Source organism: Apteryx rowi, unplaced genomic scaffold, assembly GCF_003343035.1.
Source record: "Apteryx rowi isolate R43461 unplaced genomic scaffold, aptRow1 scaffold_471, whole genome shotgun sequence".
NCBI classification, from domain to species: domain Eukaryota; kingdom Metazoa; phylum Chordata; class Aves; order Apterygiformes; family Apterygidae; genus Apteryx; species Apteryx rowi.
In genome coordinates this window covers 495084-522954 of record NW_020450729.1, presented here as the reverse complement: position 1 = coordinate 522954, position 27871 = coordinate 495084, and the positions used below count along the sequence as shown (strand labels likewise).

Here is a 27871-nt window from a genome sequence, read left to right as displayed (position 1 = left end):
CGCTTATGCTTCCAGGTGTTACTCTGATATGAAGAATAGTAATTTGGGGGAGATGGGAGGGAGTAAGGCATTTAAGAATAGTCCTTTCCATCCTTCTCACTAAGGACTGTCTTTTTAAACTCAGTCTGTCCGAATTCTTTTCCCAGGCTACATGAAGGATTTGTAATGCTTTCTGTTACAAAAACAGAACTTTAAGGAAAAGGAATCCTGTCCCTCACCAAATATATGAACACTGGGTTAAGGGACTTGGACACTTTAATAAGAACAACAAATGACTCTACCAGTCTTTCCTCTGAGAATAAAATGTGTCAAACAGATTGCTGTATCATTAGATCGAAACTTGGCACTTATGCTTGTGTGGCAATTTGATTCCCTTCTCCTAAAATACCTCTGGAGAGCATCCCACTGTAGCTCTGGTGTGATCCCAAGACTGCCCTATGAATGCCCTGACCATACGCACGCGTTAAACAGCAAGTTCTGGTGGTGAGGTCTGTGTGTGTATTAGAAAGCTTTGAAATCTGGTTTGCTTTTCTAAGCATTTCCATTTGGGAAATAGGACCTAATACCATCCTAATTTTAACTACAGAGGAAGAAGGGAAAATAAAAGGCTTCGGAGAACTAGGTTTTTGTCTAGACTGCAGAGCTAGCTGGTTTTCTTGTGCTGGCTTGCCAGCCTGCCTTCTCCTTTTGGACTCCRGTCTGCTGCTGCATTCCTTCACCGCTTCCCTCTGTAAAAATCAAACAGCTCTAGTATTGCCTACGAACCCGGCTCTCCTGTGACTGTCCCCATCAGTCGTCCATGACGAATGCCTTACTGGCCTATATAATGCACAATCCCGTCTCTTTGTCCTTCGGCACTGGTCACTCGAAAAGCTTTCTGCCGCTTTTGTCTTAAAAATTGCTTTTGAAATTAAGGGTCCCCTTGTTTTATTGACTGTAAAGCGTGCGTGATGGGGCAATTGCTCGGTTAGCTGGGATCCTGCAGTCCTCTTGCGCTACAAAAGCCTGCGCCAAGCACCGACGGTCCCGCTTCGCCCGACGATGAATTTCCTGCGTTGGCTCCTCAGCGGTGACAGTGGTATCTGGGTGGCTGCTGCTCATGATGCTGTAAATAATAGTTTAATGGGCTTGCGTGGAACAGATTGTTATTTCATGTTGGTGTGTGGCTTTTAATAGTATGTCACAGAATTACTTATGCCTTCTAATTTGCATYGTTTTAAAAGGCAATATTTTTAAAATGGGATCATGATGTTAAGGGCTTGTGAAGTGGAGGGCAGACAGACTTTTGCCTGCTCCAAAGATTTTTTTTTTCCTATCTAGAGAACGTAAGTCATAAACATGACAACTGTGGGATTTTTTGCTGTGGTGGTTTTTTTGTTTTTACTTTGATTCATTGGGCTTTTTTTCCTTCTCTTGCATCTTGGATAGTTAGTTCTTTAAAAAAATAAAAAATAAAAAAATAAAAAAGACTAGTTTCAGGGTAAAATGCAAGCATGTCAACTAATTTGTGGAAGTCTTTGTCATTTGAGAGCTCAGTGCTGCTTTTCAAATGGAAGCTGTCACGTCTCTTCAGCAGCGTGTGCTTAGTCTGATTCTTCTATTCCGAAATGAGTCACATTTCAATCCCCAGAAGATCCCTTGTCGAATGTCCCCTTGGCTATCTTTTCAAGCTTTTTTGTTTTAGTTTGTTTGGGGGGGGGGGATCGCTGGGTCGGGGTGCTGCGTTGGTTCGTTACAGGGATGCCGTCCGACTTGCGCGGCTGGTGTTGATCCTGTCACGTGTAAGCCCTGTTGCCTCCAGAGAGCCGAATAAAGGATCCATTTAAGGACGAGGTGCCACAGACCCTAYGCTGTCATTCATGAAATCGGTGACTTCAGTTTGGGCAGGATCCAGGCCCCCGTTCAGAGCAGCGATACTGTAGGAAGCCTCTGGCTCATGGAATACGTGAACTGCCCGTTGTTTGGCTCCTTACAGGGTAAACGTCAGACTGGGTTGAACAGGGCTGTTAGCCACGTTTCCCTCAAGCGGAGGGTCGTTCGACTCGGTCGTATAGTTAACTAAACAAATACTGACRAGATAAGAGCGTGGAATGGGGACAGTGAAGTCCCTCCACCAGGAGCAGGCTGGTTTCCTGAGTATCCGAGCTGCTGATGTCGCTCTGGGCACAAGGCCACTGTGTGGGCAGCCGCTGACTCTCAGGTCTGGACTCCTCCTGGCTGTAAACTCATCCACCTTCTCACAGGTCGCTCTGGTGGGGGTTGTTCTGAGGGTACCTGTGGGAGACAACTGTTATTTTGGGAGGCAGTACTGTGTGGGCTGCAAAGGGGTCCTAAAAAAGCATCCATCTCTTGCTGGTGTTACTCAGCAGGATAACAGCAGGGTTTAATGAAATGTGGGATTATTGCATAATTTCAGTGATGCCCTGGCTGCGAATGCTTTGTGGGGTTTTTGCCCTGAAGAGCCTGGTCGGTTTGGCGTTGAGTAGCCTGTGGAGCTGCATTTTTGACCATGGGCTCTTAAAATCAGCACGCTAAAGACGCAATTAATGTGCGTGTACAGATACATATATTGGCTGAATTCAACTGTTACGAAAGACACCCTTGGAAACCTCGTCTCAGATGTTGTTGGCGTCCTTCGCATTTTGCCAGTTTTCAGGAGCTGTCAGGTAGCACTGCGTGGGAAGTGTTGCAAGGCAGCATGGGATGAATCCTGAGAACCTAATTTGGGCCAAACTCCCACTGTTGTCAGTGGGCGGCTTGCTGGCATTAGYGCCAGGTACCCCTTTAGCTGTCGCAGATGACCTTTCTGTCTTTTTAAAGTCAACGAGACTGAGAGTTGGTGCTTGTATCTTGTATTACAGATCAAATTGCAGGATTGCAACCCAGGCCAGCGCTGCTTCAGATTTATACGTGCAGTTGGATTTGTGAACAAGAAGTTGGTTAAATAAAAACACTTCCAGCAACTGTTCCTTAGATTCTCGATAATGCTGGTCAAATGCCAGGGATCTGGAAATAGAAATTAGCTRGTGCTTTAGAGCAGTTCATAAAGAGTACTTTCATTCTGTAGGGGAAGCTCTGATGTTCTGAAAACTCGACTTTTCATCAATGGAGGAAAAATAACCACTTCTATTATAAAGTGAAAACTTTAAATTCTTTCAAAATGTCACAACTTTTTTGAAACAACTTTTTGTTCAGGTAATTGATTTTCTAGGAAAATGCTTCTGTGAACTACCTGCAACTTTTGTCAAAATACTGCTTTACGGGAAGAGATTCCGAATTGCTTATATTTATAGGGGTTAATAGTTTGCAGGTAGATACCTGAAGTTCCTGAGTGGCAGCAAATAGTTGACATCTGGCCTGTCTGTGCAAGAAGGAGAAATTTTATGTGTGTTGACAACACTCAAAAACCAAAACAAAATGCCAGCATTAAAAAAAAAGGCCCAAACACCATCCTGTGTTTTCCCCCCCTCCTGTGCCTCCAAGATCACAAAATAAGTTGGTGCAAGAACCAGGTCAAGAACTTGCCTCTCCCGAGTACTAGGACTGTGGTTCACATGTTAAAACTCAAAATGAAGGCATTGGAGCGTTGATCCCAACTCTCTCACTGACTTTGTGTTCAAGGTTGTCACTTACCAGCTGTTTTTATTTGCCTTCATCACTAACCTGGGGCCTTGGATGCTGCTGACAAAAAAATCCAGCTGCTTCAAATAAGGAGTTAAAAATGATCTTGGGAATGTCTTTCCCTTAAAGGCTCCCTGCCACTTTTTGTGGCCTGTAATCACAGAATTAGTGAGGTTAGGAGGTACCTCTGGAGGTGGTCTAGTCCCACCTTCCTGCTTAAAGCAGGATCAGCTGGAGCAGGTTGCTCAGGACCGTGTCCAGTCAGCCTTTGAGTATCTCCATGGATGGAGACTCYGCAGCCTCTCTGGGCAACCCGGTCTGGTGTTCAAACACCCTCACAGTAACAAAAGCTTTTCCTTATGTTGAAATGGGCACAAACTGAAACACAAGAAACTCCATTGCATCTTGTCCTTTCCCTGGATACCACYGAGAAGTCTGGCTCAGTCGTCTTTACACCCTCCCATCAGGTATTCATACACACTGGTAAGATCCCCCCTGAGCCTTCCCTTCTCCAGGCTGAACAGTCCCAGCGCTCTCAGCCTCTCCTCATGTCAGATGCTCCGGTTCCTTGATCACCTTCATGACCCTTCACTGGGTTTGCTCCAGTAAGTCCATGCCTTTCTTGTACTGGGGAGCCCACAACTGGGCAAAGCACTCCTGTCACAGTCTCACCAGTGCTGAGTAGCGGGGAAYGATCAYCTCCCTTGACTTGCTGGCAACACTCTTCCTAATGCAGTGAGGATGCATTGCCATAAGGGCACACTGAATGTTGTGGCATGTTGAACTTGTGTGTGAGGACCCCCAGGTCCTTACCTGCCAAGCTGGTCGGCCCCCGGCGTGTCCTGGTGCCTGGGGTTGTTCCTCCCCAGCTGCAGGACTTTGCTGAACTTCATGAGGTTCCTGTCAGCCCATTTCTCCAGCCTGTTGAGGTCCCTCTGAATGGCAGCACAAGCATCTGGTGTATCGACCTCTCCTAATTTTCTTAGTGTCTGCAAACTTGCTGAAAGTGCACTCTGTCCCGTCACCTATCATCTTTTCTTTATGGAGAATTCGGAGCCCTCCGTGTAGTGTTTAATGAATCAGATCTCTGAACAGTTCTTGAAAAAGTTGCTGTTGGCTGGGGGAAATGAGACAGAGATGAAGTAACTTCCCCAAGACTGAAAGCTTTTAATCCTGTGGGTTATGGCAGGAGACTTCATCTTTATTATTTGACCCTCCAATTCCTTGAAGCTCACATACTTGCTCTAATACCAACTTGTTCCCCATGCTGTCGCTGTAGCAGCTTGCACCAAGTATCACTATACAATCTTGCTTGTTGGGCAAAAGCTGGACAGGGAATGCTCTCTAGGGYAGGGAAATCCAAGGGTTAGGTGGGTAAAGTGTGGCAGAAGAGTGAGGGAAAAATCTGGTTGTAATTTAAGAGTATTGCAAAATAATATATATTTTTTTTTACGTAAACTGTGCCCCAGAGGAAGTAGAGGCATCAACTGAAATTTTCTCAATGCTTTRTCTGTGCCCCCCTCCCCCCAAACCTACACCCTATGCATAGTCTAAATCTCTGGGGTAACAGATGGTGTTAAGAGGGGGAGGGAGAGAGAGCAATTTGCATCTAAATAGCTGAAATAAGAGGGTCGTGTCCCAGAGACCAGCCCCACTCACCTGCTGTTTAAATCCCCCTGAGAAACGGGCAAACATGCTTGGTTTTTTTAAACGTCTGTGTCAGCTGTGCTTAACTCTCTAAAGCATGCTGTCCTAGAAAAGCTGCAAGCCTGCGTCTATTGCCAGATTGATTCTGTTCCAGCCCCAAAACTATGAAAATATTCTGGTGCCACTTTGAACTCGTAAGGATGTAGCTCTTTGGCGAATGAGGCTGACAGCTGTGTCTTTTTTTTTCCCAGCCCTCCCATCAGAGCTGCTGCCGCCGTTGGGTATCACAATTAGCGTTGTGCAAATGCTGATGTTTTAGAAGGGGCGCAAAGCAAATGTCACCTTCTGAGTCAGCTTCGTACTTGTGTGACCACGAGTCGGTCTTCAAAGGTGCGCTTGCCCTCGTGTCTCGCTGCCCTACGCGACAAAGTCCTGCGTTGGATTTGTGKGTGTAGGTGAGATGGGGTTTGACCCTAGTGACCAAGTCGCAGCATGGCAGTGATTCTGCAGGCCTGTGGCATGGTTTAGTATTGCATTATCACGCTTAATCCTGCATGTGCGTGAAACCAAATTACTCCAACTTTCTGACTGTGTACAGACAGACATTGTAAAAATTTTCCAGCTTAAACCAAGACCTCATCTCCACTTACAAGAGCTGCTTTTTAATGATTTTGTCCGAGTGTATAAAGGTCTAATGTCATCTTGTRGAGGTGGGGAGGAAGAGAAACACACACATCCCTCTCCTATTTATTCATGGAGACTTTACTTACGGTCTACTTCCTATCCTAGCAGCAGGGAGTAAGCTTTAGTCTCTTCAGACAGAGCTCCTCAACGTCTGTGGCTGTACAGACCAGTAATAAGGAAAGTCTTCCCACTCTGTAATCATGTGCTCTATCTCCAAYAGCATCCTCAAACCATCCTGTCTAGCTGCTAGCCTGTATTTGAGGGAGGCAGGCTGTGGAGGAGGCAAGAAAGCTTCATTACATTCTTACTCTTAAACACCAGGACGAGCAAAACCTGTTTTCACCCACCAGTTCATTGGACTTACACACTCAAGTGCTAAAAATAAGTACTGTGGGGATATTCCAAAGGGGTTCAGGAACGTTGTTAGTTTTGTCTGTTGGCGTCTTCCTCCCCTCTGAGTAGGCCACAGCCATGAGGAGTTTGAGTTCAGCAGACTTCAGTGCTCAGCAAGATGTGGAGTGGTGAAGGAGAGGGCTGGGTCCTACCTCTATCTCCTGTGGAGTCACCTGGTGGAAAAACCCTTCTGTAGAGGAGTATTCCTATTTGTGGGTTTGGAAGATCTTGACTCTCTGGCTTCATTTTTCACACAGGCCTGTAGGAAAACGCAAAGGGAAATTTTTACGTTAACCTCTTCTGAGTTGCCCAGCCCTCCCTCCCACAAGTGTCATGAAAGAGGAAACGTTCTCAAGAAGTGTCTTGGTTTTCTTTTCTCTTTTAATCCCCAAGTGTATTTCCGTATAGTGAATATCAGTACCTGAATGACCCATATGCATGAGGTAAACATGGATTTGGGCAACTATCTCATTGTTTATAACCCTCTGGATTTTGTTTTTGTTTTTTAATGAATTCAAGTGAGTAAAGATGAGATCGGGTGTATGTATACTTACAGAAGTAAGCTAGCCACTGAGTAATACCAAATAATACCAAACAAATGACCCTTGTGGCCAAGAAGGCCAATGGTATCCTGGGGTGCATCAGGAAGAGTGTTGCCAGCAGGTCGAGGGAGGTGATTCTCCCCCTCTACTCAGCCCTGSTGAGGCCCCAGCTGGAGTACTSYKWSYAGTTCTGGGCTCCCCAGTACAAGAGGGATGTGGCACTACTGGAGCAAGTCCAGCGAAGGGCCACAAAGATGATTAGGGGACTGGAGCATCTCTCTTATGAGGAAAGGCTGAGAGAGCTKGGYCTGTTTAGCCTGGAGAAGAGAAGGCTGAGAGGAGATCTTATCAACGTGTACAAGTATCTGAAGGGAGGGTGTCGAGAGGATGGGACCAGACTCTTTTCAGTGGTGCCCAGCGACAGGACGCGAGGCAACGGGCACAAACTGAAACACAGACACTTCCATCTGAACACGAGGAAAAACTTYTYCACTGTGAGGGTGACAGAGCACTGGAACAGGTTGCCCMGAGAGGTKGTGGAGTCTCCTTCTCTGGAGATATTCAAAACACACCTGGATGCAATCCTGTGCAATGTGCTCTAGGTGACCCTGCTTGAGCAGGGGKGTTGGACTAGATGATCTGCAGAGGTCCCTTCCAACCTTAACTGTTCTGTGATTGTGATATGTGTGTACTGTGCTTTATAGCTTTTTATAGCTTTTTTTTTTTTTTTAGATAGTACTTTTTATCTTTTGAGGATAATTATGCTTTCTGAATTCTTAAAAGATACATGCTTGCTCTCTGTAAGTAAACAAAATAGATGAGTTACTCATATATATGAGTAGTGCGCAGGCCGTGAATTGAGCTCTGCCTCTGCACCACTGCTTCTCTCTTGAAACCCTGCGCCTTTTGCCGTCTTCTCTTGGCCCCCAGGTCAGGGACACATGCGCTTAAGAGGCTCTGGCAGCTAAGCTGCCGTGCGTTGCTGGCTTCTATGGATAAAACGTTGTTAAGCAGCAGGGCCCCACAGAGCATGTGAGAGCAAATCCAAAAATGAAAGATGCTTTTTGAAATATTTCTCTTTTTTTTTTCTTTTTTAATAAAAGCATGTGAACTGTGCAGCTGTAGGAAAGTCACATACTACTTTTTGACAAAGGAGGCCAAGGATGGAAATAAGAGGTAATAAGAAATCCCTTTAAGGCAGGCTTTGCAGGTAGTGGGGAGAACAGGAAAATTTTATTTGTTGGACTGAGTTGAATGCCTTTTTTTTTTTTTTTTTTAGCAACTTAGCAAGTGACTGAATAACATTGGGAATCTTTAATTCTCTAATTTCCTGGCCTTTCCAATTGGGAGAGGTACCTTTTATGCAGAAAGTACCATTCTGTTAGCTTTCTTTCAGTTGCTTTCTGGGTGAGAGACTAAAAGATTAAAAAAAAAAAAAAGAAAAGAAAGAAAGATTTGTGTTGCAGCAGAACCACACCTAAAGTAATCCTCAGGATAATAGGATTATTTGTCTGATTTTTAATTAAAGCAGAATTCTAACTAGGCTATTTTTAGCATACATTCAGCTATGGATTGTTGTYGCAGATCTAATTGCCTCCTAAATTAGAGATACCAATATTCTAATTCACCCTTTCCCTCTGAGGACACTGGTATTAAGAGAAAGAGTAAAATGATATGTAAATGATATACAGGCATGCCTAAATAGCAAACAGTGTTTAAAGACAGTAGCCAAAATTTAAGTCTTGTCTTTACCTAGGATGCCTTGACAGAGAAATGACAAATTGATACTTCTCTGGATTTATTTATTTCTCTGTTTTGACAGGTCATTTGAACGCTTAGAAATGTAGTCTGAGGAAAATGCCAGTAATCTCAACCTTTGAGGAAGGAAAAGGTTAGTGAATCTCCAAGGAAAGAGCGAAAATACAGATGCTCCTTGGGGGAGAGACTGTTAGGAAGCAGCTGAGCAGGGCTGGAGGCAATACCTCATCCTGGATCTAAGCTACAGGCTGTCTGCTGATAGCCTGAGATACTAAAATGACGGACTTGGGGGTTGGTTTGCACTGGGCTGCTTTTTGAGAGCCCATTTCAAAGAGTCCTGGTTTGGGATTTGACCACTTCTGCTTGAGATATCTCAGTTCAGCCTTCTCCGAAYGAAAGCAGTAGTTTTTTTGGAGATTTTATTTGTACCAAGCAGCAAAACCCTCTGGGAGTTTCAGGTATGGGGATGTAAATTCAAACCCTGTTAAAGTTGAAAGCATTTATATTAGGCTCAGATCCAACTTCTGTCTTTAATGCTAAAGGGACCTAGCGCAATGACAGACCACAGATTTGGATGTCTGTTATAATATTTTAATAGAGCAACAGAGACAGATAAAACTTGGAGGCTGTGGTTAGGGTGGTATATTTTCTTAGGTCCTCAGATAGACTAGATAGGTCCTCAGATAAAACGAGGCAACAGTGAAGTGTGTTCAGAGAAAAAGAACGCAGTTACTTCCAACCTGAAATGACTTTTCTTAAAAATAAAAGCAGCCAAATAGAAATACCTTGGGAGGCCRTGTTCAGCGCCTGCAAACGCCGGCGGTACAAGAATACCAAGGATGGAGGAAAACTCAGCTTGAAGGGAATGACTGGAAAGCAGTAGCGGAAAGAGCAGCCTTCTGCTTGCGAAGGAGAGGATTTGCTTAAGCCGTCGGGTTCTGTTCTGTTCTGGATTGATTTGTGGGATCTCCCTGTCTGTAGTGAGCATATTTCGCCTCGCAGAATCCCTCTGCCGGGAGAGGTGTACAAGAGCTGGAAACGGGGCGGTAATGTGGGGCTTGCTGCAGCGGAGGTACGAACGGGAGCGGTAGCGAAGAGAGAGGCGGTGCACGCMCGAGGCAGGGTGCAATGCCATAAGGTGGACAGGGCGAAATCCGTTTGGGAAGTTCCTCCTGGGTCTGATCAGGGACCGCCTTTGAGATTCCCTGTGGGCTGCGAAATAGCTATTTCCAAAACTGCCTGCCTTGTTTATAGCTGAGGTTTATAGCAAACGGAGCTGTTTAAAATTTTGAATTTAAATCGAATTTAAAAAACTGAATTAAAAATAGCTCATTTTGCACTCTCTTGCCTTGGATTTGTGATAGGAGAGACAGGGATTATGGGCAGGTACCATGGGGTTTGCACCGAGGTGAGAATTGTTTTGTATGCCTGGACCCTGAGGAAGCTTTGGGGCTGGGGTATTAGCAGGAACTTCTACAAGAGTGTGCTGGGAGTGAATGTCCTTGAATCTTCATTCCTGGAATTAAGAAAGGATGATCAGAAAAGTCTGCGTCTTGATCTGCTGCATGCTGTGCTCTAGCAGTGCGGCTAATTCGTGTGCTGATTACCTTAGCAGGAAGTAACAGTGGGACTTCAGCAAGGGAGGGAGGGAGCGCTGCACTGAATAAAATGCTTTGACCCGTATTTCCTCCTAGATCATCAGTGTTTAGATGCCATCTTCGTTTTGGGAAACCAGTGAGTGTTGGCTAACGCTTAGAAAAGGTACCAGACCACCTGTAGAGCTTTGTGGCCGCACGGTAGTGACCACGCTTCTAACRATTTTTAGTGTTTTGAGGAGGGAGAGGAGAAGCAAGCAATCTGACAAAGCAGTCTTTGGATAAATAAAACACGCGTGCTGGCGGTCCATTCATCACTGAAGTCCCAATTCTGCTGAATTTGCAGGTCATCTTAGCGTTGCTGCTGATTTTGTGATGTAGATGCCCATCCGTTAGAAGTTGGATTGAAAGAAGCAAGTCATTGCTGGGGGTGCTGGCAGGGCTGCGTACGGAAGCTCGACCTGCCTCAGCTGCACTGGGGTTTTTGACTCCAGCCGACGCTGCCGCTTCACGAGGGACAGCAAGGTTTACAGAGGTAGCAGCGAAGATCCGCACGTCTCACTTAGAGCTGCTTAGGTAGTTGCGGCAAGAACACAGAACGAGATATGTGCCCCRAAAAGTCCTGCGCCACAAAGTTAAGGAAAACCTTGCGTACTGTTTCTGGTCCTGTTATTAACCTCTGCTCCTTCTAGTTACAGAGTCCTTTAAAATGGACCCAGTACTGTAGTGATGTTCTTATGATTTGCTTTTATTCAATGGAATAAAAATAGCTCAATTGGCTCGTGTGCCGCCTTTAACTAAGGGAGAACTGTGTCGTAATCTGTTGTGGAAACAGCAGATCCTTTGTACCAGACCTGCGGAGCTTTTCATTCTCTGCTTACCAGCAGTGAGTATGATTGGGATCCCTGTAAAGGTGGTGATAAAATGGCTGATGGTACCTCCTAAAAACAAGCTCCTGCTCGTTAAAATAAACGATGATGACTCTTAATGGACCAGCGAATGTTCTGCAGCCCATTTGGTAAAAGTAACAAAGTTTACTGATGGGAGATCTTGCTGCAGTGTAGCAGTTGCTTCTGTRCATACTGGGATTATAAACTGCGTACAACAGGGCATTTTGCTAAAGGGAGTATTGTTATAAACACAGAGCTAGTGCTTTATCTACTGTAAAAGCTAAGCTGTGCGGAAAACCTAAGGTACTTCAGGCTTTTTTCATCTTGCCTTTTAAATGAACTGCTTTTAGAGCATTAAATGTGTCATCATCGAAGGAATAATCATTGCAGACTTGAAGCAGATCTGTGCATAATTCTTGAGTTGTTTTGTCTCTACCAGTTGTAAATTAGCTCTTTCAGTTATGGATCTCTGCACTTACTTTCCATGTCTCTTCATTCAGTTGTCTACAAAACCTTGTGTTTGATGCAAAGCTCATTTTATCTTGGGAAAATTAGTCGTTCTGCCTCCTTCCCCAGCTTTGAAGAGGAACCAGAACTTTAAAGAAGCAACACTGAACTGAAGCAATTTGTGTGATTTGATTTAATTGAAAAAACACCGCCAGTATGAGCATCCTGGCTGGCAATTAAGGGAATGTGACAGATTTGCCAGTCTGTTACATAAGTGCTACCGAACACAGGGCTTCCTACTGTCATTAGCTGCAGTGAAGACAACGGAGCCGTACGCAGCAGCAAGCACTGCTCTGATGAGCAATGTTTGCGTTCCCAATTAGGGAACTGTTGTGGCAATTCCCTCTCGGTCTAATTGAGGCTCTTGGACAGCTTCATCCGCTAATGATGCTTGTGCTTTGGACGGTGTGTCGTCTTGCTCTTTAGTTCTTCAGTCTCCCTGTGGGGAAGGAGTCGGGTGGGTTTTTTGCTGTTAGGATGTCGCTTTTCTCTTTGCAGCTCTCTCTTCGACTCTCTTGTCCCAAGAAGAATTTACCTTTTACAGAATGGGTTAACTCCAATTTTCTGCAATTTCCGTGCTGTGTCTTTCTGCTGACCACTGCACCCACCTGTCCTCCGTGCATTTGTCGACTTGACACATTTTCTGACACGTGCCTTACCTCTCTCGTTGCAAATGTCATGTCTCCGCGTTGAGCGAGGTGCATGCGTACGCACTGTGTTTTGGCAAACGTGTGCGTGTTTAAAACTTGAGTAGGTTGTTCGGGATTAATAGCGCTCTTTACCCTTTAAAACTGCTTGCAACTCCTTCAGGCAGATAGTTATTAGAAGTTGATATAATTTAGCGGAGTTGCATAATCTGTGGTTTACAGACAGCGTCTGCCTATCTCCAGACAAATTCCACTGAGAGCGCCTTGCGTAGCTCAAGTCCTCAGGATTGGCCCTCACGGCAAGGGTGCTAATCTGCTTGTAAGCGGTGGTGGATGACAGACAGCCTTTCCGTTTTGACAGGAGAGGTAGAAAATGAGATCTCCATCGGAGCTGAGCCATGGAAATGGGCCGTAACGCCATCCTCCTAGGAATTGCTCTACCTCAGGGACAGCGGGGCTTAATTCTGAGCCCTGTGCTCCAGGTTCATCTTCTGGGTTGGATACCTTCGAATGAGAAAGTTGATTAATAATTCCGTTACTTTCAGTGCTGTTGCTGCTAACGTGCCATTTCACTTAGAGCCAAGTAACTTGCATGGAGAGCCGTGGCAGTGCATTTAGCTCTGTGTTTTAATATATTTTCTTTATGCTTCATCCAGTCACTTCCTATGGAACACAAATTTCCTCCCGGAAACCTGCTCATATGTGTTTTGGGTATGCTTTTTATTTTAAACATAAGAGGGCTTTATTTTTCCCACCCTGCTTTGCAAGCCGACTCCGGTTGCTACTTGGGCAGTCGAAGCCCTGCCGTTGCGTGAGCTCGAGTGGAATCGGAGCCGAGGCTGCTCCGTACCGCGCTGGAAAGAGGAGCCTGCGCCGACGTCTGCATCAGCAAACGTGCTCGTTCTGGCATGCCGCTGGGGCAGGGGAGATGGCGTCTCTCGAGATGAGGAAAGAACGGGGATGATTTGTGGGCTGAGAACTTTCAGAAATGATACTCTGGGTTCCTTCTGTCTCAGCGCGGATTTTTTTATTTTTATTTTCTCTCCCGTGGATGCAGTTTATTTCTCTTGGGCTGTATGAAAGTGCCATTGGAATGGGGCAAGCGTCCGGTCAAAATCAGCAGGCTGCTACGCAGGGATAGGATGAGCCACAGCTGGTCTCCACAGTCTCTTGAAGCTGTAGCTACCTGGCTGGAAAACGTGAGCTCATCGTGTCCTCTAGTTACTTGGGCACAGCAGGGCATCGATTGTGAAATGGTTGCAGTGGTTTGTTTGGCGCTGCCAGATATTMGTCATTTTGCATTCTTTTTTTTGAGATATGGCAACTATTTGGATGCCGATTSCTTTTGCCTCCACAGTGAAACCGCTGAAGATAAGCTGAAACGTGGCAATTTAAGCTGTCGTTGCTTCTCTGCAGCGTTGGATGAGAGGCTGATCCTATGGAAGGAGCTTGACCTGCCTTAACGCTAGTGAAACCCTCCATGCGTCTGTAAGAGCAGTCACACATGGGCCCACACCAAAGCAGCTGGCAAAAGCTGGACCTTAGTTATTTAAAACAAAACAAGAAGAAGCTTCCCTTAACTTGGGCAAAAGAACAACTCTGCACTGTTGCTAGGAATCAAGCAGTTATAATTAGTCCCTTCTTCTTTAGAAGCGTATCTGTGCGGTTCGATGGGTTAGCATGAATGTCTGCCCAGGAAAAGGCTCCACGGTTCTGCCCCAAAGTGGTGCCCGCTGTGATGGTGACCGTGTCCCCCTGCAAAATACAGGCTGGCGAATCTCACCTAGCAATTCTTGCATTTAACTCAAACAGTTGTGGCTGAATTATTATTATATATATATATATTTAAAGGACCCTCCTGCCTTTTRGCTTTTTGGAATTCCAGGCAGTGGACTCCTCCCGCGTTCCCGTTGAGTTGTGACTGGCCAATTAGTTTTTACGTCTAGCGCTATCGAAATAAAGCTGGCAGCGGAGCAAGACCGCAACCAGCAGTTGGCCATCTGCCATCAGAGTCTCTCTCTYTCTTTCTTCCCCCTCCTCACACCCACCCGCTCCGGTGGTGGTAGTGCACGCGTACGTCTCTAAAGGGAGGCTCATTTTTAGTGATTTTGTTGTTATTTCCTTTAATTTAAGGATTTCATCTGTATCTTTAGGTGTTGACAACAACTATAACGGTCCAAGAGGTAAATTCTGAAGACAGATGAGTAAAACAGTATTGTTTTCTGTATATATATATATATTTAAACTTTATGAAATGCTGCTTTTCCCCTTAGATGGGATTGCTCACATGTAAACGTCGGGTTCGGACTGATGGCTTGATGGCCCRTGACTTTTTTGTTCGTTCGTTTAACTGGCACGCTTGCCCAGCRCTCAAACACGCAGTAACCGGCTGGGGAATCGATCCGGTCCTACCGTTACTGGTTTTTAATGGTCTCTAAATGCCATGAGCAGTCTGTCCTCCCTCCGGATGTGTGTGTTGCTGCTGCCCTTTTCCGTGACAGCGCAYGTCCCAGATCCCCTCCTCCGACTGAGGACATGTGTCCTGCCCACTTTTCTCAGGTGGAAGCGCGTGAGGCTCGGCCTGACGCTGCGGCTCAGTCCCGCGTAAAAATAACGCAGATGAAATGAATGAGCGTCTGTTCGTCCTGTGTCGAAACCCGGCCGGTAAACTGAGACGGTGATTTGCTTCTGGGATTGGGATCAAAAGCGTGACACACGGGCAGGGAATCTTTGCTGCCTGCAATGTGTTTGAACAGAGCGGAGGCCGGCCACGGCCCCGGCCCCTTTCCRCCCCCTCCGTGCGGGGAGGACGAAGGAGATTTTAACCGTGTGTGTGTGTGCGTTAGCCACCTCCAGCCGGGGGGAGCGAGGTACGTGTGAGAGGGTGTAGGGAACTGGCGCAGACAGAAAATACTTGTGCTGATGAGGATCAACTCAGGTAAAGATTAAGACCTCCGGCCCCCTTTTTGCGGTCAGGCCCCCCTTTCTTCACCCCGGCAACAACAGAAAAGTAGCATTTTGTGAAAGTGTACGAATCGCTTTTGCTGGTAGGCAGAGGGGGGAGGAAACAGTCGCTGGAGCGTCTCCCTGCCCCCTCTCCTGTTTGACATAGTTTATTCATCTATAAGTTGTAGYGAGCGGCTTACAGCCACTGTCTTGCCAGACTGCATGAATTATAGATGGCTCTTTTATGAGTGTTCCTGTTGACTCCGGCAATTAGTATGCGTTGGACATAGTTATCGTTATGGCATCTACTGTAGCGTAGGTTTCAGCTCCTCTGACTCTTTAATTGCTTTCTGTTTTAGCAATCAGTCATTTGCCTGTCTCGCTGAAGAGTGGAAGGAAAACACAAGCAGCTTCGCAGAAACTGGAGTTCAGAGTAGGGCATCAGGCTTGAAACGATCTGGTTTGCCAGAGGAAAATGGCATAAATAGAGGATCTGTGGTGGCTTTTTTTTTCTTTCCCCTGTCTGTGTGTGTTTTTAATGGCAGAAGGCTCCGTGTGTGTTGGGCTCCCACTCTGCTAGGTGAACTGCTAGGGAGTCTGTGCCTGTTTTACAGCAAAGTTACAGGCCTAAACTTTGTGATTTTGAGTTCTATCTAGCCGTGCGCAGATCTGTACGTGTCTGTGAACCTGAATTTTTGGAYGTCACTGTTGGCACCTGCGGGTGCTGCGCCCTGTTCCAGTAGCTCCGCTTGCTCCGTCTTGGACTGCAGAGTCGTTTCCGAACTCTCTTGTCCCCTTGCTCGCAGTTGTCCCTCACCCTTTCCTATCTGCCCGAGTGTCTTGCAGATAGTGAAAGGAGAACGTGTCCGGTCTGTTTGACTGGATTGAGGTTGGGGTAATCTAATTTAAGTGAGGGGCTTTGAAGGCCACTGTAATTTGACTCATGGCTGTCGTGGGTTGTAGTGGATAATAAAAGTTATTTTAATGAATACTGTGTGCTGAAAAAATCCTGGCTTCTGACTTTCCAAGTGGCTGCAGAAACAACAGTCCTAGATCATGGCTACGTCTTTCTAGTGATGTCCGTGGGGTTCGGTTTGAGAGCTAGTATTTTAATATATAGTAGTCGAGAATAGCTGTGTCTGTATCGAGAACGTATTCCCTCATCTGACTCCCCCGGAAAAGTTCATGTGCTAATTGCTTCCGTTGTTCGTTTAATCGTGACACCGAAACATAAGCGAAATTTTTGGGGAGAGCTGTGCGAACAGCGCAGTCCTGCTGCGAAGAAGAAGAAGAAGAAGGAGASCGGAGGCCGGTGACGCTTTGCATTCTTGCGGGAGCGGATCACACAGAGCCGAGTGACTCATTTCGGTGTCAGAGCTCCGATGCTGCCCTGCTTGGTGAGGCAATTGCCTGCAAGCGCTCTGAATTTCGGCAGAGCCGGCAYGAGGGAGGTGCTTTAAATCCTGCTTGCCTGTGAGTTGGCAGCAGATTATTTTAGGCAGGAAGGAATTTGCACAGTCAACTAGGCTATGGATGGGGAAAGCGGCTGCCTCCGTAACAGCTCCGAACGACTCCGTGCTGCGGGCCCTCATTTGTGCTGTAAGGCACCGGGAGAGGTGGATGCAATTCTGTCAGGGCAGGGCTTCAGCCACGTACTTTGTAGCCGACAGAGGCTTAAAATATAAAGATGTTGAGTTTGGGGATAGACCATATCCCCGTATCATAGTGGGAAGATGCCTGGAAGCACGTTCTTGTTTTTTTCCTTTCCTTCAAAAACATTTATGGAAAATGGCTTTTGGGAGCCCTCTAGGATGGGGCTGTCGTTACAAGTAATAACTGAYGTAGAACCAGATCTCCTAATTTTGGTGGGTCGAAGGATTTTTCCCACCCCCTATCTCCAAACAGGTCGAGTACTTCTTGCAACACGCAAGGTTTTGATCTTCCTGYKCAACGTGCTCTAGGTGACCCTGCTTGAGYGGGGGGAGGTTGCACTAGACGATCTCCAGAGGTCCCTTCCAACCTCAAACATTCCGTGATTCTGTGAGGAAGAAGGTCYGGGAAGCTTAAGCGATGGAGGAGAAAGGAGAGGATGTACTGCAGGCTTTGACCACATGAATGTCGCAGTTCTTGAATAGGTGTAAAGGAATATTGTTTGCTAGAACTACACAACTTCTCAGCGGTTGCTTTCTCATTTGGGGGATAATGTAATGTAGCATAAAGGAGCGCTTGTCCTGCCAGCGTTTCCAGCCCTGTGGTAAAACAGTGATTCACTTGTGCTCGTATCCTTTCCAACTGAGGGATCTGGAAAACCCTCTTACACTGAAGAAACTGGAAGCAGATGTCCCCGGAGTTTTGCACTGAGCTGGAAATGAAGATGGTTATTTTTCGCTTACCTTCTTTCTTTCCTTTGCCCGGCACTAGGTCAACCTCTGACTGTTTTGTGGGCTTTTTTCTTCCTCTTCTCACTTTTTTTTTTTTTTTTCCTCTAGCCCCAAACCACTTGCTATTCTGTTCTCTTCCTTTACCACCCTTCAGTGTGGCTTTGCATCTGCTCCCCATGCATTAAGCTTCACTTTGTCCCCTGCTTCATCCTGTGCCTCTTTGCAGGAGGTAGCAAGCACCAGTTCTCTCCTACCCTCCTCTCTGCTCTGCTGGAGAGGGATTTGGTGGCAAGGGAGCTTTTCCTGCCATCTCAGCAGCGCCTGCAACTCCTGGAAGGCAGGAGACTGACTGGCAGGGGAATCCTTGAATGCTCAAACCCCGGGGATTCAACCCCCTCTGGAGTAAACCAGAGCGTTGCAGCAGCAGCARATGCGGTGACCACTCCTGCGGAGGGACATTTGGCAGGTACACAGCTGCCCATATTAATTTTCCTGCTGCTTTCCCGTTTGCAGTGCATCCCTAGCACCCTCTCAGCAATTTGTTTTCTGCTGGCTAAACATGTRTCAGTGCAAAAACCGCAGGTCTTGCGTGGCACCTTTGCTTGCTTCCTTTTTGGATGCTGTAGTTGTGCCGGTTCTGTGTCAATGTCTCCAACATGGCAGTGCGCAAAGACTGCCTGTGAGGCCTCAGGATCTCCATGTCGCACAAGATTTGTCCTCACCAGTGGCTGCCAAATTTACCGGTTGGGTTTTAATTTTGACTTTTCTCCCCAGTGTAGAAGGGGGAGTCTTCTGCACCGCTTCATCGCTCTCAGTCCAGCTGTCACTCTTACTCTGCTCCATTTTGCCCTGGAGAACAGTATGAGGAGGCTGAAGGCCAGAAGCAGTCGTGATGGGAGCGGTGCAGGGCACTTGTCAGAACACGCCCAGACAAATGTACAGCTGATTTCCATCCTCCCCACCCCCCAGATGCCAAAACTGTTCCACCGTTAAGATAAATACTCCARATGCTAATCTGTAATTTTAAATCCCGTTGTGCGTTTGTGCTGGGAGGCGGAGAGGATGGGGTCAGGTTGCTTACAAAGCTGCCTGGGTCTGAAGGCTTGTGCAGAGCCATGTGGGCTGTGGACCACTGTCAACACTCCCATTTAAGAACACGTATGAAGAAAGATGAATCAAATACGTGAAGGAGAAGGTGGATCTGCAGACCAGCCATGGCTTGGCAGGCAACAGCTAGGGAACGAGTGCGTTCAGCAAAGGCTAGCAAACGTGTTGCTGCTGAGTGCCTTCTGCGGTCATCATTTGCCTTTCTCTACTCCATGCGGTGGAGGGAATTGGTACGCTCCAGAGGAGAGCGTGCCTGAGTCTGAATCTTGCCGGTTGTGCTGAACATCAGTATTTTAGCCCAAGACTTCCGTGGTCGTGGGATCTGCTTGGAGTGGGACCCAGAGTATTAAAGTCCGCTTCAGTGCTGTCCCTCTGAGTCCACCCTTTGGCAAAGCAGCTCCCTGGAAGCCAGCGGCTTTGTAACCCAGCTTCTCCCTTGCACAGAACAGAGCACTTCGGAGTTTCCGCCTTCAGATAATTCCTCCTGAATGAAACGGCTTTCCACGTGGTTTGTGGAATTTGGAAAGCTGTTCAGCTCCTCTTCCACCTGAACACAAGTTGTTCTTGCTTTGCTCTTTGTTCTATACTTAAGTCCCAACTTTCTTTTGAAAACTTAATGCAAAGGATTTTCGGTTTCCAGAAGGATCTTGCTGCAGTCAGGCTGCCTCTGGAGTAATGCTGATCTCATTTGGGTGGAACAAGCTAGTCGTTGCAGAATAACGCCGTGCAAAAGCTTCCTTCTCCAGTTTTACGCAGCAGGGATTATTTGTTTAAGGATTAACATATATGTTGGGGATTCAGTTTTATTTGACCTTTGCAACAGAACAAAGTACAGTCAACTTTCTGGCTGTACCTGGCTCTTTGAATTGCACTTTGAGGGTGCCGCTGCTGCAGGGGGGCCAAGGCCGACGTGGGTGCAGTGRGCGCTGCATCTGAGATGACCTGAATACGGCTGTGCTGCCTCCTGACCGGGTCTGCTGCTGAAGCGATTTGGCTGCTTTTTAGGCAGCGATGGAGCCCGAGCTAATTTGAACCTGCTGCGTCTAAGCTCTTTGAGTGCAGACCAGCTTGGGTGTCTCTGCGTCGTGTTTGTGCGTCGTGTTACTGCCCGTGCTGGAGCCTGATGTAAAACTTTTGATACGATTTTCAGTGGAACTAGCATGGGTCTGGGAGGCCTTGTTAGCTTAGGCATTTGGCTGGCTCTTCTCAGGTATCGCTGCTCTGCCCTGTTCCCCCAATCCCATGTTCTGCTCCATGGGATTACTAGAGAATTGGTTGTAGCCTAAAATAAGCCTTCCACAATAATCAATAACCCAAGCACTTAAACATAGTCTTGTTAGTAGAAGTAACTTGGAACTTGAGTAGAATTTGTTGGGCTGATGCCTGGTCTGTGTTGATATAAGGTTACAAGCCAGTCTGGAGTTAGCGTAACCTGCAAATACTTGCGTGTGGTTAATTTGACAGTATATGAATCTAATAATAAAAAAACCAAGGCTTCTTATTTTTATTTTCTTTTTCCTATTCCTAGTAACGGCTTCTGCAACTGAAGATGTCTAACAATGGAGTTGAAACAGAAGACAAACCGCCTGCTCCTCCGATGAGAAACACCAGCACTATGATTGGATCGGGGAGCAAAGATGCTGGGACTTTAAACCATGGCTCAAAACCTTTGCCTCCCAACCCGGAAGAAAAGAAAAAGAGAGACCGATTTTACCGATCTATTTTACCAGGCGATAAAAGTACAGTATTTTGACTGTTCTTACAAACCTTCTCTCTGCATGTTGCTCAGAATGACCTTAGTTTAAAAACCTAACACTTAATCATGGTTTAGTTTTTAGAAGATGGCTSGCTTTTTTCTAATATGCAACTGTCTTGATCATTTTGGGGAACACGAGCTGTTGGCTGTAGTTCTGTTTTCCTAATAATTAACTCTGCCACAATTAATCCATCCTTCTTAATCTGTTTTGTGCTTCTTTTTTTTTTTTAATTACAGTAACCGCATCCCTGAAAATTGGGACTAGCTTTTCCCTCTCCCACCCCAATTTGTCCTTAATGATCTTGGAAAGTCATTTAAACGTTTAACTGACCTGCTTGTAGTTGGTGCAAAGGTGGCGTTGGCAATTCCTTTGGAGGGATGAGGAGAGGTTGTTTCTGTGTTGTTYTGAACAGCAGATAATTTTGAGTCAAGTATGTCTAACAGACAGTCTCCTGCCAGGACTGTCATGTTACTACAGGGTCTGTTGTGAAAAGCTTACTGTCAAAGGTGTAATTTCTCATCTTACTCTATTTTAGAGTTTGGTTCAGACATTGTCTACTTGCTGTAAAGAATAATCTGTCACTGTAAATTCTTGCACATTTCCTGGGAACCGAAGGAATTTTCTCCTGTTACAGGGACTACAACAGATGGAAATGGGGATAAGAACTGTGAACTGTATGTGCAATTCTAATTTTTAGGATCAGGATATTTTTAAAAATATATCCGTCATGTGAATCATTTGAAGTGATGYAAGAAAAAAATCCAATCTCTAACCTGTGCTTTCTTTTTATGTCTGACCTATTTTTGGAGTTCCTTTTTCTAATGCATCAGCTTTTTGGACACTGGATAACTGAAGTGAAGTCTAGTCATCTTCCATTTCATGACCTTCAGGAGGGAAGCTATCTCCTTAAGTTTTGTTTTAGCTAAAAGGCTAATTGGAGGGATAATTCCACTGATTTAAATAAGCAAGAGAGGCAGGGTTCTGGGGGAACTTTCTTTTCTACAAAATATTGCAGCATTCATTATTAAACATCTAATACCTTTGGCAACTTTGGTTTGTTTTCAAACACCAGTTTTGATCCTGCAATGCAGAAACCCAGGAACTCAATGTTAAAAGTTTGCAGGACCTGGGTTAGAACTTGCTGTTTTGAGTATTAATCCTAAAGAGCTGTAGAATTCTTTTGGTTGGCTTATTTTAAAGGAGTATGTTTTTTAAATCTTTAGTCTCAACAGTTGCAGAAAGCGAAGAAATCACGTGAAATTTAGAAGAGATTAAAAGGAATATAGCCTGAAATGCTAGTTTGAACTGTATTTTCAAGGAGAGCTGCAAAAACGAGCAGCTCAGGTAAAATCAACAGACAGACTGCCACTGATTTTAAGATGCCTGCGTTCACTGAAGGTAGGCCAACATGGCAGATGCTTCGAGACATGAGAGATTTTTGTTTAGCCAAGCCCAGCAGAGCCTTCTGTTGCAGTACACCTGCCCAAGCTAGAATGGTTGCTCCTGTCCTCTAACTCCTGTTTAGCAAAAAATGCCTTTAACACTGTCACCTTCACTTTGGACTGGTTGTTTTTCACCTAATGCAAACTTCTTCTAATCTTAGGATGGCAACTAAATTCCCAGTGCCTGCTGCTGCTTAACTATTGTTAGTAAACTTCCCAGGTGTTCAGACAGCGTGTCTTTTTTTGTGTGCCCAAAACACTTTGGRTGTTGTTTGTTGGTTTGGCTGGGAGAGTTTTTTCCATTCAGTTAGAGCAGATTAATTTAGGGGAATCCATAACCTGTTGATTGGGCACAATAAGATCACTGTGTGCTTGTCTCACATTCTTTCTCTGTTCATCCACTGCTGGGCGTGGGATGCTGGGCTAGGTGAATGCTTGCCCTAACCCGAAGAAGCCGGTGTTTGGCACTTAACCTCTGTGTTGGGCTTGCAAAGAGGCTGCAAAAATCCAAAATGCTCAAGAGCTAACTTGGCAGGTGATTGTGGACTTGGGCTTCTACACTGTAGCYTGATAGCTGCTGAAGTGATGTTGTCAATCCCTTTGGAGAAGTGGCAGCTCTTCACTCTGGGCAGTTGTGCAGGGAATACTGCTGGAGGTCAGACTTGATGACAGTTATTTTTTAGTCCTGCATAGTACCRCAAAAGCATCGAAGTGCTGCTGTCAGTAGGGCTTTGGTTTCAGTGACTACAGGAACCTCCTCAACTCCTAGGGAGAGATGGGACCTACCTGGCAAAGTGGGGCAAGATCATCTTTGCCAGCAGGCTTACTGACCTAGGAGGGCTTTAAACTATGTCCATCTGGGGATAGACACCAAAGCCTGCAGATACTTGGGAGAGCAGGAAATAGGAGGCAGGGCAGATGGGACAGTGCAGCAGAGAAGGCTCTGCCATTCGCAGGATGACTGGGTGCCCATCTGAAGTGCCTGCACACAAGTGCATGTGGTGTGGGAAATAAAGAGGAGGAACTGGAAGTCCATGTGCAGTTGGTGAGCTGCAGTTCTACTGGGATCATGGAGATGTGGTGGGATAGCTCTCACAGCTGAGCAAGACTCTACGAAGGACGGGTAGGGAAGATCATGAGGGRGTTGTGCTTTATACGGAGGAGCAGCTCACGTAGGTGGAGTTCTGCTGTGGAGCAGATGAGAGATCTGTTGGGACCATAAGGGTCAATATTGGAGGGGAGGCCAACAAGAGGGGACATGCTGGGGGCATCTGCTACAGATTGCAAACGGGAGGTTCTCAGTGGAGACTCAAGAATATGATCTCATGACTCAAGATCGCAGGCCCTGGTCCTCATGGGGCATTCAAACATCTGCTGGAGGGCAATGCAGCAGCGTGCAGGTGATCCAGGAGATCTCTGCACTGCACTGAGAAGTTTTTTGACACAGATGCTGGACGAAGGGGAGTGCATTTATTAATCTGAATTTGAATTTTATGAATTTTATGCATGGATATGGAAGGACTGGTGGGTGAGCCTGGAGCTGTTTGTGGTGCGGGTCCAGCTGCCGGTACTTTGGAATGCGTTTTTCCCTTTGTGCCACAACTGTGCATGAGCAGAGCCGTGGTGCAAATACACGTGGGTCTAAACCCTGGCCCTCGTTCGTGCAGGGTGCGTACGCTTCTGCTAATTTGTGCCCCCCTGCTAGGCTGCTTTGTCCTGCCCTGTTTGCAAAACTAGGATGTGAGTTGGTATCCTGCTTCCATCTGTCCCAGGCTAAAACCAGAATCTGATATTTAAAAGCATGTTGGCCTGATACGGGATGGCTCCAACCCAAATCATGGGAGCTCTGCATCTGTGTGGTGCTTTCAAAACGAGTTGTGAGCACTCYGATTTTTGTAGTTGTGGCCCGATCGGTGTCCTCTTTGGGGACAGGAGGCAAGCTTTAGCTTGAAGTGCGCCACGCTCAGCTCCTCTGAACTTGGCCGAGCTCAGCTGCTGCTTCGCGCAGGGGCAGGATGTTACCCACGGTTTGCTGGCGGTACCGATTTACAGCTCCAGGGAGCTCTTTGCGTGATGGTCACACTGCAGCGGGTGTGTGGTTGCCTCTGAGACAGGGCAGCACCAGTGGAGAAGAGCTTTCTCATCTCAGAAAGCTTCAGGATGGGCTCGCTGGCTCACTTTGCTGTTGGAAATTGTGCTTCCTAGTTGCAGCTCAAGTTGCCAGAGCATCGGGAGGAAGCTTCCTGACTGGCTGTTGTACCAGTGTGTCAAATGTGCTGCCTTTTAAATGCAAAGGTGATAAGATACTTGGGGGAATAAAGCGCTTGGTGGTAGGGAGGCCGTCTTAAACACATATTTAATTTTTATTTATGTGTCTCTTATTTAAGATTCTTTAGGATTTTTTGACTCATTGCAAGGCTAATAGACTGTGGAGGGGGATTAAGTGTTAAGTAGGGTTGGGAGTGCCTGTCTCTCTCTAATTCCTTTTAGCTCATACCTTCTGCTGTAACATAAATACCTACTGCAAAAAGCAATTATATTATTAATGTCTTAATACGTTTAGGCTTTTAGATCCTTCAGATTTCACATCAAAAGCTTCTGAAGTTCATTGTCCTGTGAGAATCCTGAAGGAATACCTTTGAATTCGTATGCCAGCTTTGCGTGGATTCACATGATGGTGTATTCAGCTGGGCGCTATGAAACCCTGAGTGCGGCAGTCAGACAGTTTTAAAAAATATACAGAGCAATTATGGTTTCACCCACCGCAGCATTATAGCTAAGGCAAAGTGATTTTTAGCATGCGTTTTAGTAGCTCTCCCAAGGGGAGTAAGGAGAAATGCAGAGGGTTAAAGAGCAGTGGGATACGGTTGCAGGACACTATAAGATAATGGGAAGAGTGTTAAGTACTCTTGGGCTATTAAAACAACATAAGTCGTAAGTGCAAAAAAACTATTCCTTTTTTTGAAGTACAATGTAGGCYGGTACTTAAACTCTCTACCTGTGTGTCAAATATGGACAGACACCTGGATGGCTAATGTGGTTACATTACTTAATCCTTCCAGAACTGTTTTTTGTGCTTTGCCTAACTGAGGCTCGTTCAGGCCATAGTCTTGTGGTTCGAATGAGTTTGGAGTCAGGAGCCAGCTCGGTTTGCTGGCTGAATGGATGCTGGAATGGCTGATAGCAGAGAAGGTTGCTAGGACTTGGGGTGTGCACCAGGATGCTTGGGAAGTCTGAACGTAGGAATCGAAAGGCGCTTGTGTGTTGGCTTCTGGATAGCGAGTTAAGGCTCGTTAGCTTTTTGAGAACTTTTTTCGGGAGTACATCTGAACCTACTGAGGGATGCTGCAGTTGTCCAGGACAGTATGAAAGTGTGCGTCATCCGTGCGCCGCTCTTGCTTAGTGTTGCTCGTACAGATGCTCTCTGCTTCCTCACCTGAGCTGCCTGCTTCTAGACCGGAGCTGACACCTTACTCTTTGGCTTGGAGCATGTGACTGATGCTGTAGATATGACTATACCGTGTGGTTCTTCTGATAGCTTCTGCCAGCTTCTCTTTTCCTCTTGCTTTCCATCCCCTGCTAGTGCATGCAGCTTTTTCTGTGTACCTGCTAGATAGAGCTGCTTGCTCCTCCTTTGGCAGGCCTCCTTGCTGCAGATGCTCCATGTCTGCTAACCAGCAGCTGCTTCTGGTTCCTTCTAGCTTCCYGCTCTGTGATGGCTCCTCTAGTGTTTCACCTTTCTCTCCTCCTTTCTTTGGCAACTCGGTCGCTCCTCTGTGGTTGAACTTCCCCCTTTCCCTTTATTTGAAAGAGGGAATTGAAAACAATCTCTTCTTTCTCCATGTCCCAAACTGAGTATCTGAGTTTTCTCTTTCTCCAGAAATGGAGAGCAGTGCCGGAACTGTCACTGGAGAAAACAGAATTTGGCCCTCTGAGGGAAACGCTCAGTGTCTTTACACACATGACCAGGAGAAGTGTCTTAAATAATTGCGATATTGAAAATCAGCCGTGCAGGTTTCTGAAATACCTGGTTTTTGGCATTCATGTTGCCAAAAGTGCACTGGAAAGTGTCAGCTACAAAACAACTTTTATTTGGACTTGGATACAAAAGATAGCAGCTGGTTTTGATGACATAGGATGGAGGAAGTTAATTTATAAACGGTATTTGTAGTTAAATTTGTCCCTCTCTAACATGAGAGGGTGAGTGCATGTTAACAGCATATATATTTTTTTAAAGATTTTTTCATATGTTGCTTAAAAACAAATAAAACATATGTCCAAAACTCCATGGCTCCAGTTACTTCCACTTCGCTTTTAACTCTGACCTATGTATGCTTGAGTGGGTGTTTTAGGTGGATGGCGCTTGCGCTATTGAGTCTAGCTCTGCCAGTTGGTATGTAACTTATCTAAAATATCAGTTTCCTTGTCTTATATTTGTCCTGTGCTGTAGGACTCTGATTTTTGTTGTTCGCTGACCGCAGCTGCTCTCAAATGAGGTGAATATTGTTTTTAACTTGCTGTACATCTGCCTCAGATTGAAATCCTGTGACTGGCAAAGTGGGATATGGTTGGGTAGGTAAATTGCAGGCTGTCATGGAGATCTTAATTCTTGATGGATTCTCCTTTTTTTTTCCTCCTTCTTTTTTTTTTCTCTTCTAGCCAATAAAAAGAAAGAGAAAGAGCGGCCAGAGATCTCGCTCCCTTCAGACTTTGAACACACGATTCATGTGGGGTTTGATGCAGTCACAGGAGAATTCACGGTAAGTGATTTGGAGGAAGAGAGAATCGTGTGGTTTTGCTTATCGCTGGGAGGAGCCAGGGCTTATTAATCTTTCATACAGTAATGCCGGAAAGGCTATTACCATCATCTCGTTTGATCTCCTTTGAAACACATCTCTAGAGGCCGACCCACTAATTCCTGCTGAGAGACTGTTTGTCAAACCTGGCACATGCCAGGAACTTAGGCTGCCAGCAAACTTTCCCTTTCCTGTTTTTTGGCTGCCGTGGACAAAAACACGGTCTATGTCCCCTCCCTTCCCCTCCTTTCCGCTCCCCTTCTAGAGCTGGATTAGGGCTACAGCGTAGTCCGTGTCCTCCCAATGGAGCTCTGAGAGCTGCCCGTTAGGAGACAGTCAGCTGTGCACACCTGTTCATGCCAGAAAATGCATGTGCTCTCCTTAGGCTAAATGGCAGATACTTCTATGCATTTTTTTTTATTGACATGCAAATTATTAGGGAGACAGCATTGCATTTCATCATCTTTTTCTTCTTAATTTGATTGTGAGATAGGGTTTAACAGCAGCAGAAGTTGTTTATGAGCAAGCTGCTTATAGCTGTCTTTAATATACTTCTTTTTCAGGAACTTTGCTTTCCTAGCCTGAATCACGTGTGCGGTTATGTTTTGCATGTCTTGCCTCTAGACTTGCCCAAGTTAACCTGGATGTACCAGTTGGGCATTACCTCTGAGTGGTGCATCCGTCGTCCCTTTTGAGCAGGGAAGGTAACGGTGGTGGTAAAGGATCCCAGTGACCTGCTGCTTCATCTGCCCAAACTGTTGATCTTGCTTGTGAAGAAAGTCACAAGTCAAATTGTACTCCAGGTGTATTTTGATTGAAATGATGAGCCTGTAGTGAAATTCTGACCTCCACATTTGAGGTTAACATCGCTGCTGTCACATCTCTCTTTGCAACAGGCCCCAAACCACTATTACCAAAATACTCTAGTGCTACAAGAAGATCCAAATGAGTATTGTACATCCACTGTACTAGGTGCTATACAATATATGTTACTTCTGTAGTCACTCTTGGATATATGTAAATATGTGTGTGGTTTTTTGCTTGAGACTCTTCCTGAACTGCAGCATTGGGTCTGCTCCATTCTCTCTTTAGTTTTGGTCTTCAAAGGATCTGGGGCCTGCACAGAGCCTGGAGATCAGAGTGGCATTTGTATATCCA

The 27871-nt window shown here is 45.9% G+C and overlaps 1 protein-coding gene across 2 annotated transcripts in view; it reads left to right on the top strand.

Moving 5' to 3' along the window:
• Nucleotides 1-27871, top strand: part of PAK1 (p21 (RAC1) activated kinase 1) — a 74254-nt gene that overhangs the window by 20962 nt on the left and 25421 nt on the right. For both annotated transcript variants that reach the window (XM_026078157.1, XM_026078158.1), the window contains 2 exons: nucleotides 20247-20457; nucleotides 26577-26677. In XM_026078157.1, the coding sequence (XP_025933942.1) occupies nucleotides 20268-20457; nucleotides 26577-26677 (291 nt within the window). In that variant the 5' untranslated portion in view covers nucleotides 20247-20267. The remainder of the gene's footprint in view (nucleotides 1-20246; nucleotides 20458-26576; nucleotides 26678-27871) is intronic.